This window comes from Coregonus clupeaformis, chromosome 23 (assembly GCF_020615455.1).
Source record: "Coregonus clupeaformis isolate EN_2021a chromosome 23, ASM2061545v1, whole genome shotgun sequence".
In the NCBI taxonomy this organism is placed as follows: domain Eukaryota; kingdom Metazoa; phylum Chordata; class Actinopteri; order Salmoniformes; family Salmonidae; genus Coregonus; species Coregonus clupeaformis.
In genome coordinates this window covers 8,843,157-8,855,475 of record NC_059214.1, presented here as the reverse complement: position 1 = coordinate 8,855,475, position 12,319 = coordinate 8,843,157, and the positions used below count along the sequence as shown (strand labels likewise).

The following is a 12,319-nucleotide window of genomic DNA, read 5'->3' as shown; positions in this document are numbered from 1 at the left end:
CAAAAAATGTTATCTTCTGAGGGTACCAAAATCACACGTTTTTTTGCAACTACTTCTGGGATCAGCAGGCACATGTTACACATGCTTTGATAACTCAATATTGACAAATCTGATTGGCCTACAATAATAAGTGTAATTTATGTAACAAGCAGCTTCATTGGAAGAAAAGTGATGTATTTTTTTTATTTTTTTTCACTCAGAAGTTGGGGTTAATAGGGACGTTTACCCTAGAGACACTTTCCTACTCATTCATTACTGCTGCAGTGCTTGTTGTAGCGCTCAGTGGAAGTAGGAAGAATGGCTTATAAAAGTGTTGAATACAAAGTGTTGACAGTGCTGAGTAAGAACTTAAACATGAACATCTCTTTGCTGGATTCATTGACAGTCTCTCTCTAGTCATGGTTTTAAAAGTTTTGAAGTCTCACAGTATCAACTTTGCTGTAGCTTTCTGCTACGTTATTGCAGACACGGTCATCAGAGCCATCCGATTGGCCAGCGGTAGGCCCATAGTACACTTGATTTGCTCTCTGGGCCCGCAGGGAAGGCAGAGTTTGTACCTTCAGACACATGAAATGGACAAAGTTAGACGCACAAATATCATACCCCCAAAAAATGCTAACCTCCCCTGTTATTGTAATGGTGATATGATATTTGTCGGTCTGTAACTTTCTCACTCATCATTATTCACGATTCATTCAGGATTATCCGTAATCATGGTAGCATCCACATTAATAAGAAAGTGTTTTGAAACATTCTTATTTACAATAAAGTTGACTCCAAATGCATCCACATTAATGTAGAAGTGTTTAGAAACATATTATATTCTTATTTACAATAAAAGTGACACAATACATTATTTACAATTCATTTCTATTGGGCACAAAATAATCTGAAACACAACCAAAACAAAGAGCAAATGCATCCAACAAATCTGTAGCATTTAAAATCCAAAGTGCTGCAGTAATGAGCCAAAACACCATAAAATGTGTCACTGTCCCAATACCTTTGGAGCTCACTGTATTGTTATAATAATAAATATACTATGTCTTGGTTGCCATTCAAATTGCTCCTCTAAGCTTTTGTGTACAAAGATAATCTAGAAAATACATAGCTAATGATAAGTTATGGTCAAAATGCATTCTGGCTCTAGTTATCACATCTCTTTAGTGAAAGTTTGCTACTTCACCCACCCTTCTTCCTTTCACCAGGACATTGCCGAGGCCAATTTCCGCACATCAAGCAGCCGACTGTTAGCGGCGGTGATGTCTGCACTGTGCAACACGTCAGTCAAGCTGACGTCCATCTTGCCCATTGCGTACGACGGCGAGGTGCTGCTGCGCTCGCTGGTCAAACAGGTCAGCACGGAGAATGACTCGGCGCTCGCCCACCGCTTCCCCCTGCTGGTGGCACACATGGAGAAACTCAGCCACGTGAGTAAACATCAAAGATAGCGGAATTTCGACACAATGTCTGACCAATGAGGACCCGTATTCAAAAAGCGTCTCCCAGTAGGAGTGCTGATCTAGATTCAGTTCCCCGGATCCATATAATCCTATTCATTATGATCTAAAAAGCTAAATTGATCCTAGGTCAGCACTCCTACTCTGAGACTTTTTGTGAATATCCCATAACTAGCACAGGGGTTAGCCGTATTGCTTTACCTATTTTACTGTTGGAACACTCACCTATTAAAATGTGTTATCATTGAAATGGGCATGTAACCTCTGTCTCCTGATTTCCCATGTTGTGCTTATCACATAACATTTTATGGATTCAGTGGAGTTAAAAACATTTATTTTTATTTTTATATACAATCAGAGAAGACACAATTGCTGACCTTTCTCATGTTCTTTCACTTTCTTTCTTTTCTCCACTCCCCCTTTCAGACAGAGGAGAACCTGATGGGGATGACAAGTTTCAGGGAGGTTCTCGAGAAGATGCTGGTGATTGTAGTGCTACCAGTGAGGAAGAGCCTGAGAAAGGAGGTGGAGCTCTTCTCCCCCCACCTGGTCTCCAACACCTGTGGCCTGCTGGCCAGCATAGTCTCTGAGCTCACCGCCTCTGCACTGGGCTCCGAGGTAAAGAACAAACACAGACACACGAGCTGGCACTCCGGCACACGCACAGACCCCCCCCACACACACTCTGATGGTTTATGTCTAAAGACACAAGTCAATGTTTGTGTTGCTTAGGATTTAATTGATTACCAGGTTGTGCCTGTTCAGGGATTGAACAGGACATTGATATTGACAGCCATTAAAAGATCTAGTCCTATTCCTGTTAATAGGTTGGCTAGATTCGTAATGGAATCGACCTACCCTAAATTTAGACCTGACTCCAGTCCAAATATAGCGCTCTGTTGGGGTTGAGAGATGATGTCATTCAGTTGAGGTATCCGCCATTTACATTGTATTCTATTCCCCCTACTTCAATCTGAATGATTTCTTAGCAATTCTAATATTCAAGGTTAATAAAATCAAATGTTATCAAATATACATAACATTTAAATGTTATACTACATACAGTATCTGCATCAATATATTTGTTGAAAACGATTAAATCAAAATGGAGAAAGCAAAACAATTGCAGAATTACCTTTCTTGTTTACAAGACGCTGAGTCACTTCGGGGAGTGACGTCTCTCACTCTGTCCATCCACACGTCTGTCCCTCTGTCCTTCCACTTTTCCGTCTGTTTCGCTGTACCCTGCAGCTGCCGGCTGCATTCTCAACACTCAATCTCAATCACCCTGCAGTTTGGCCGTCATGACAACAGCCCCAGCCGCCACAGTTGTTCTAAATCCATTGTTCACATTGTCAAGGAAACTGCTGTTCTCCGTTTAGGGACCTGGGCCTGGTTGCATAAAACACCTTAAGTTAATTTTCCCCTTATCCTTTCCCTTAAAGTTTCCTTAACTTTAAATCAGTTGCACAAAACATTTTAAGGTGATTTCCACCCTTAAATTAAGTGAAAAAGTTAAGGGTGCCCTTGAGGTCCCTTAACTGCTTCATTCAGTATGGCTATCAATGGAAAAGCATTTGTGGAGGTGAATGTAGCTTTCATCTGCCCTGGTTACAAAAGGAAAACATCAACCAGCTAGCTACTTAGCTAAATAATGGAAGATGCACAATCCATACCTACTCTGTAAGCTAGCTTGAAGTGCTAGAATGTAATAGAAACAAGTTAGGAAAAAAGTAACTACATGAAATGTGGTTTATTATCGTCTGAAGCAATTTGGTTATCCTGTCTTGATTGTAGAAGTTATATTTTTCTATCTCAAAAAATAAATGTTTTCTCTTTGACAAGACGTTTAGTCATTGCATCAGGCTGTCTCCATGGTAACCAGATACTCTTTCTACTATAAATCCCATTAAGTATGCCTTTACATAAGGGAATATTTGAGGGGCTCTATGCAAATCCCTTAAACAATTACCTTAGGTAAGGGAAAATTATTCCTCAAATTAAACACTTAAGATGTTTTATGCAACCGGGCCCTGGATATCCGTGTACCAACCACAGACAGACTATCTCTGGCCACATAGGTGTGTCATAAATAGCAAGGTAACTAATACTAACCACACCACGTCGATCAGGACATCCTCGTAGTAGGGATGGAACAATTACATGTAACCGACGGTTATGGATTTTTGAGTGTGGAAAGAACAGCTGACTGAAGATTGGACGGCCGGGCATTCGTGCGGTTGAGTCCGTTTCTGCTGTAACATGGACATGAAACTTTGTTGCTCCATGCTGAAACACGTAAGGTGTAGTAGCAAACGAGTCTTAGGTTGCCTAGGCAACACCCCCTCCCTGCAGCAGCAGCAAATGCATTCAGGAACAGAGGAGAGGAGAAAATGTGTGTCTTAAAAAATAAATATATACACCACCGTTCAAAGACCAGAGACTGGTGTTTTGCAGGTACTATTTAATGAAGCTGCTGGTTGAGGACCTGTGAGGCGCCTGTTTCTCAAACTAGACACTCTAATGTATTTGTCCTCTTGCTCAGTAGTGAACCTGGGCCTCCCACTCCTCTTTCTATTCTGGTTAGAGCCAGTTTGTGCTGTTCTGTGAAAGGAGTAGTACACAGCGTTGTACGAGATCATTTTCTTGGCAATTTCTCGCATGGAATAGCCTTAATTTCTCAGAACAAGAATAGACTGACGAGTTTCAGAAGAAAGTTATTTGTTTCTGGCCATTTTGAGCCTGTAATCGAACCCACAATTGCTGGTGCTCCAGATACTCAACTAGCCTCAAGAAGGCCAGTTTTATTGCTTCTTTAATTAGCACAACAGTTTTCAGCTGTGCTAACATAATTGCAAAATGGTTTTCTAATGATCAATTAGCCTTTTAAAAAGATGATAAACCTGGATTAGCAAACACAACGTGAAGTTGGAACACTGATGGTTGATGATATTTGGCCTCTGTACGCCTATGTAGATATTCCATAAAACATCTACAATAGCCATTTACAACATTAACAATGTCTACACTGTATTTCTGGTCAATTTGATGTTATTTTAATGGACCAAAAAATTGCTTTTTCTTTCGAAAACAAGGACATTTCTAAGTGACCCCTAACTTTTGAACGGTAGTGTATATTATTTTTTCTTTGCTATTCAAACGGTTATTATGGTGACCGCAGTAATTTGTCTGACCAATAACTGTCTTCCAAATTTCCATAACTGCCACAGCCCTACCTCGTGGTATTGTATTTGTTTCTGAAGTAAGTTGGCCGATGTCATGGTCAGTGAGGTTGTCATACATTGTCTTGTACAATAACAATGGAAAGCCCCTGCTGGTGTTTATTCACCTCAGTACTACCACCTGGTGGAATTATATAGCAACCAGGTAAATACTTAGTTTTCATGACAAGGTCAAGATGTCATGGGAAAGAGGTAATATTTTGGTTGTTGTCTGGTCAGATTACAACCAGATAAATACCTATTGCTAAAATGACGTTAACAAAACTTCCTTAATACAACCACTATATGACCTAACCATGACTATATCAAAACAATATAAAATACATCATAATCACTTGTCTCTTCGTCTCTCCCAGGTGGACGGTCTGAACTCGCTTCACTCGGTGAAGTCCACTCCCAACCGCTTCACCAAGACGAGCCAGGGCCGCAGCTGGAACACGGGCAATGGCTCTCCAGATGCCATCTGTCTGACTGTGGACAAGCCCGGCGTGGTGCTGGTTGGCTTCTGCGTCTACGGCGGCGGGGGCATCCATGAGTATGAGTTGGAGGTGCTCGCTGATGACGTAAGAGTTTTAGATCTGCCTTTTATTTTTATTAACTTTGGAAGCTATTTTAGATTTAGTTTTAGTCTAAGTCTTTTGACTAAAATACTTTTATGGTCTTAGTCACATTTTAGCCATTTCATCCGTCTTAGTTTTTGTTACCAGTTAACTAAAATTCCAAACACTTTTAGTCTTCTTTTTGCTCACAGTCATTTTAGTCAATGCATTTTTTTTTATACCTTGTTCTATTTACCTCTAACTTCCATCATGTGCACATTCAGATATCATTGTCCAACTACAATCCCCATCTATATCTTAGCTGGTAATATTGCTATTGTGGCAGAATATAACCATAGTAACCCATGATTAATCATAGGCTACAAAGCCGGCTACAGGTTAAACAATTTACAAATCAGATTTTATTCTGTCATAACCGTCCGAGGTGGGTAAATAACAGATATTCCCTTGAAAGGGGATGAATCTGAGCTTTCCAACAATCCACAAATTATTACTGTACTTCTAATATTCAGGAAATAGTATTTTCAATCGGAGAAAACAACTCATATTTGCGGACCACAAGAGTGGTAAACAGCATACATGGCTTCTGGTGTGAGAGTGGAGACATTATTGTTTCTTAGCAGACTTGAGGTTAGGTACCATTTACCTGGCTGTGGTACAAGTACCATGTTTTCCTGCGCATTAGTGAAGAAAGGATGAGACGAGTGAGCTGGTTTTAGTGACAGCCCGGGTCGGGAGCTGTGTTTGTGTGGCAGTGGCGCAGGGCTCAGCTCAAACAGTCCTGGAAACTAAGAGATGTTCATTCTGCCAATGAGAGGATTGTATGAAATATTTTGCAAAGGCATACATGCTAATGATTGGACAAAACATATACAGAGCCTTCAGAAAGTATTCACTCCCCTTGACTTTTTCCACATTTTGTTGTGTTACAAAGTGGATTAAAATTGATTTATTTTTAATTTTTTGTCAACGATCTACACAAAATACTCTGTCAAGGTGGAAGAAAAATTATAACATTTGTCAAAACATTATGAAAAATAAAACCTAAATATATCTTGTATAGTCAATACATGTTCGAATCACCTTTGGCAGCAATTACAGCTGTGAGTCTTTCTGGGTAAGTCTCTGAGCTTTCCACACCTGGATTGTGCAACATTTGCCTGTTATTCTTTTCAAAATCCTTCAAGCTTTGTCAAATTGGTTGTTGATCATTGCTAGACAACCATTTTCAAGTCTTGACATACATTTTCAAGCACGTTAAGTCAAAACTGTAACTAGGCCACTCAGGAACATTCAATGTCGTCTTGGTAAGCAACTCCAGTGCAGAGTTTGCCTTGTGTTTTAGGTTATTGTCCTGCTGGAAGGTGTATTCATCTCCCAGTGTCTGGTGAAAAGCAGAATAGACCCAGTTTTCCTCTAGGATTTTGCCTGTGCTTAGCTCCATTCCATTTTTTTAATCCTGATAAACTCCCCAGTCCTTAACGATTACAAGCATACCCATAACATGCAGCTACCACTATGTTTGAAAATATGGTGATACTGTTGTACTCAGTAATTTGTTATGTTGGATTTGCCCCAAACATAACACTTTGTATTCAGGGCAAAATGTTAATTGCTTTGCCACATTTTTTGCAGTATTACTTTAGTGCCTTGTTGCAAACAGGATGCATGTTTTGGAATATTTGTATTCTGTACAGGTTTCCTTCTTTTCACTCTGTCAGTTAGGTTAGTATTGTGGAGTAACAATGTTGTTGATTCATCCTCAGTTTTCTTCTATCACCGTCATTAAACTCTGTAACTGTTTTAAAGTCACCATTGGCCTCATTGTGAAATCCCGAGCGGTTTCCTTCCTCTCCGGCAACTGAGTTAGGACGGACGCCTGCATCTTTGAAGTGAATGGGTGTATTGATACACCATCCAAAGAGTAATTAATAACTTCACCATGCGCAAAGGGATATTCAGTGTCTGCTTTTTTATTTGTTTTACCCATCTACCAATAGGTGCCCTTCTTTGCGAGGCATTGGAAAACCTCTCTGGTCCTTGTGGTTGAATCTGTGTTTGAAATTCACTGCTCGACTGAGGGACCTTACAATTATCTGTATGTGTGGGTTACAGAGATATGGTAGTTATTCAAAAATCATGTTAAACACCATTATTGCACACAGTGAGTCCATTCAACTTATGTGACTTGTTAAGCAAATTTGTACTCCTGAAGTTATTTAGGGTTGACATAACAAAGGGGTTGAATACTTATTGACTCAAGACATTTCAGCTTTTAATTTTTTGTTAATTTGTAAGCATTTAGAAAACCATAATTCCATTTTGACATTATTGGGTATAGTGTGGAGATATATATATATATATATATATATATATATATATATATATATATATATATATATATATATATATATATATATATATATATATATATATATATAGATATATATATATATATATAGTTATATATATATATATAGTTATATATATATATATATAGTTATATAGTTCATTTTTATAGGTTATTTAACCTGGAATTCCCTTGAAATAAAAAAAAATGGAGGGAGGCCTTTTTTCTCATCACTATACATTTTTGTCGTTGATACATTTAGCTCAGGTAGTCCTCGAGCACAATCTTAAACATGCTTTTTAAACTCAGCAAAAAAAGAAACGTCCTCTCACTGTCAACTGCGTTTCTTTTCAGCGAACTTAACATGTGTAAATATTTGTATGACCATAACAAGATTCAACAACTGAGACATAAACTGAACAAGTTAAGACATTGAATAATGTGTCCCTGAACAAAGGTCAACATCAAAAGTAACAGTCAGTATCTTGGTGTGGCCACCAGCTGCATTAAGTACTGCAGTGCATCTCCTCCTCATGGACTGCACCAGATTTGCCAGTTCTTGCTGTGAGATGTTACCCCACTCTTCCACCAAGGCACCTGCAAGTTCCCTGACATTTCTGGGGGGAATGGCCCTAGCCCTCACCCTCCGATCCAACAGGTCCCAGACGTGCTCAATGGGATTGAGATCCGGGCTCTTCGCTGGCCATGGCAGAACACTGACATTCCTGTCTTGCAGGAAATCACGCACAGAACGATCAGTATGGCTTGTGGCGTTGTCATGCTGGAGGGTCATGTCAGGATGAGCCTGCAGGAAGGGTACCACATGAGGGAGGAGGATGTCTTCCCTGTAACGCACAGCGTTGAGATTGCCTGCAATGACAACAAGCTCAGTCCGATGATGCTGTGACACACCGCCCCAGACCATGACAGACGCTCCACGTCCAAATCGATCCAGCTCCAGAGTACAGGCCTCGGTGTAACGCTCATTCCTTCGACGATAAACGCAAATCCTACCACCACCCCTGGTGAGACAAAACCGTGACTCGTCAGTGAAGAGCACTTTTTGCTAGTCATGTCTCGTCAAACGACTGTGGGTTTGTGCCCATAGGCGACGTTGTTGCCGGTGATGTCTGGTGAGGACCTGCCTTACAACAGGCCTACAAGCCCTCAGTCCAGCCTCTCTCAGCCTATTGTGGACAGTCTGAGCATTGGAGGGATTGTGCGTTCCTGGTGTAACTCGGGCAGTTGTTGCCATCCTGTACCTGTCCCGCAGGTGTGATGTTTGGATGTACCGATCCTGTGAAGGTGTTGTTACACGTGGTCTGCCACTGTGAGGACGATCAGCTGTCCGTCCTGTCTCCCTGTAGCGCTGTCTTAGGCGTCTCACAGTACGGACATTGCAATTTATTGCCCTGGCCACATCTGCAGTCCTCATGCCTCCTTGCAGCATGCCTAAGGCACGTTCACGCAGATGAGCAGGGACCGTGGGCATCTTTCTTTTGGTGTTTTTCAGAGTCAGTAGAAAGGCCTCTTTAGTGTCCTAAATTGTCATAATTGTGAACTTAATTTCCTACCGTCTGTAAGCTGTTAGTGTCTTAACGACCGTTCTACAGGTGCATGTTCATTAATTGTTTATGGTTCATTGAACAAGCATGGGAAACAGTGTTTAAACCCTTTACAATGAAGGTCTGTGAAGTTATTTAGATTTTTACGAAATATATTTGAAAGACAGGGTCCTGAAAAAGGGACCTTTTTCTTTTTTTGCTGAGTTTATATAATCCAGCAGTAACAAGTTAAATTCAGGGCAGTTTACAACTTTTCAAAGACTTGTGTGTGTATATTGGTATTCATTGCGATTCTTTTTCCTAAAGCCACTGACCATCTCTTTTGGTTCTTGAGTTTAATCTTTCCCAGGAGTTCTTTCTCACCACTTCTCTCCTTTCTCTCTTTCCCCCTCTTCTTCCTCTCCAGGCCCAGACAGAGCACCCCGGGGACTCGACCCACACCCACAGGTGGACGTCTCTGGAGCTAGTCAAGGGAACCTACAGCACCGATGACTCCCCCAGCGACATTGCTGAGATACGCCTCGACAAGGCCGTGCCACTCAAGGTACACGGGACTAAAATGATGTGCCCTATACAGACATATCTATTCATCTATCTAACCATATGTATGCCAGGGTTTCCGTTTAGGAAATGTTGTATAATATTTTGATTTGTTTAACACTTTTTTGGTTACTACATGATTCAATATGTGTTATTTCATAGTTTTGATGTCTTCACTATTAAACTACAATGTAGAAAATAGTGAAAATAAAGAAAAACCCTGGAATGAGTAGGTGTGTCCAAACTTTTGACTGGTACTTTTATATGATTCTCTGCTAAACAAACAGACAACAAATAGACCTAGTAGCGAAGATTCAGCACCATGGATAGCACCGTGGTTAATTAAAAAGGACAGAACGGCTGCGTCGGGGAAGTTCAGAGGAGGGGGTGTGTGTCTCTGTTAACAACAACTGGTGCGTGATCTCTAATATTAAGGAAGTCTCAAGGTTCTGCTCGCCCGAGTTAGAATACCTTCATGATAAGCTGTAGACCACACTATTTACCAAGAGAGTTTTCATCTATATTTTTCGTGGCAGTCGATTTACCAACACAATCCGATGCTTGCACTCAGACCACACTCAACGAGCTGTATATAAGCAAACAATAAAATGCTCACCCAGAGGTGGCGCTCCTAGTGGCCGGTAACTTTAATGCAGGAAAACTGAAATCCGTTTTACATCATTTCTACCAGCATTTCAATTCTGCAACTAGAGGCGAAACAACTCTAGATCACTTTTACTCCACACACAGTGATGCATATAAAGTATCCCCCACTTTCCATTTGGCAAATCTGACCATAACTCTATCCTCCTGATTAATGCTTACAAGCAAAAACTTAAAACAGGAAGTACCAGTGACGTGCTCAATACGGAAGTGGTCCGATGAAGCAGATGCTAAACTACAGGATTGTTTCGCTTGCACTGACTGGAATATGTTCTGGGATTCATCCGATGGCATTGAGAAGTTTACCACACCAGTCATCGGCTTCATTAATAAGTGCATTGACAACGTACATATCCCAACCAGAAGCCATGGATTACAGGCAATATCCACATTGAGCTAAAGGCTAGAGCTGCTGCTTTCAATGAGCTACGCCCTCCGACGAACCATAAAACAGGCATAGTGTCAATACAGGACCAATATCGAATCCTACTACACCGGCTCTGACGCTCGTCGGATGTGGCAGGGCTAGCAAACTATCACGGATTACAAAGGGAAACCCAGCTGCGAGCTGTCCAGTGATGCGAACCTACCAGATGAGCTGTCCAGTGCGAGCTGCGAGCTGTCCAGTGATGCGAGCCTACCAGATGAGCTATATACAGTGGGGAGAACAAGTATTTGATAACCTGCAGATTTTGCAGGTTTTCCTACTTTTTAACATAGGTACACTTCAACTGTGAGAGACGGAATCTAAAACAAAAATCCAGAAAATCACATTGTATGAATTTTAAGTGATTAATTTACATTTTATTGCATGACATAAGTATTTGATCACCTACCAACCAGGCTCTCACAGACCTGTTAGTTTTTCTTTAAGAAGCCCTCCTGTTCTCCACTCATTACCTGTATTAACTGGACCTGTTTGAACTCGTTACCTGTATAAAAGACACCTGTCCACACACTCAATCAAACAGACTCCAACCTCTCCACAAGACCAGAGAGCTGTGTAAGGACATCAGGGCTAAAATTGTAGATCTGCACAAGGCTGGGACGGGCTACAGGACAAATAGACAAGCAGCTTGGTGAGAAGGCAACAACTTTTGGCGCAATTATTACAAAATGGAAGAAGTTCAAGATGACGGTCAATCACCCTCGGTCTGGGGCTCCATGCAAGATCTCACCTCGTGGGGCATCAATGATCATGAGGAAGGTGAGGGATCAGCCCAGAACTACACGGCAGGACCTGGTCAATGACCTGAAGAGAGCTGGGACCACAGTCTCAAAGAAAACCATTAGTAACACACTACGCCGTCATGGATTACAATCCTGCAGCGCACGCAAGGTCCCCCTGCTCAAGCCAGCGCATGTCCAGGCCCGTCTGAAGGACTATCCAGAGGAGGAATGGGAGAAGGTCATGTGGTCTGATGAGACAAAAATAGAGCTTTTTGGTCTAAACTCCACTCGCCGTGTTTGGAGGAAGAAGGATGAGTACAACCCCAAGAACACCATCCCAACCGTGAAGCATGGAGGTGGAAACATCATTCTTTGAGGATGCTTTTCTGCAAAGGGGACAGGGTGACTGCACCGTATTGAGGGGAGGATGGATGGGGCCATGTATCGTGAGATCTTGGCCAACAACCTCCTTCCCTCAGTAAGAGCATTGAAGATGGGTCGTGGCTGGGTCTTCCAGCATGACAACGACCCGAAACACACAGCCAGGGCAACTAAGGAGTGGCTCCGTAAGAAGCATCTCAAGGTCCTGGAGTGGCCTAGCCAGTCTCCAGATCTGAACCCAATAGAAAATCTTTGGAGGGAGCTGAAAGTCCGTATTGCCTAGCGACAGCCCCGAAACCTGAAGGATCTGGAGAAGGTCTGTATGGCGGAGTGGGCCAAAATCCCTGCTGCAGTGTGTGCAAACCTGGTCAAGACCTACAGGAAACGT

General features: G+C 41.7%; 1 protein-coding gene across 2 annotated transcripts in view; it reads left to right on the top strand.

Moving 5' to 3' along the window:
* mycbp2 (MYC binding protein 2) overlaps positions 1-12,319 on the top strand; it is a 318,384-nt gene that overhangs the window by 184,156 nt on the left and 121,909 nt on the right. For both annotated transcript variants that reach the window (XM_041843995.2, XM_041843996.2), the window contains exons 32-35: positions 1,209-1,430; positions 1,887-2,078; positions 5,059-5,265; positions 9,584-9,721. In XM_041843995.2, the coding sequence (XP_041699929.1) occupies positions 1,209-1,430; positions 1,887-2,078; positions 5,059-5,265; positions 9,584-9,721 (759 nt within the window). The remainder of the gene's footprint in view (positions 1-1,208; positions 1,431-1,886; positions 2,079-5,058; positions 5,266-9,583; positions 9,722-12,319) is intronic.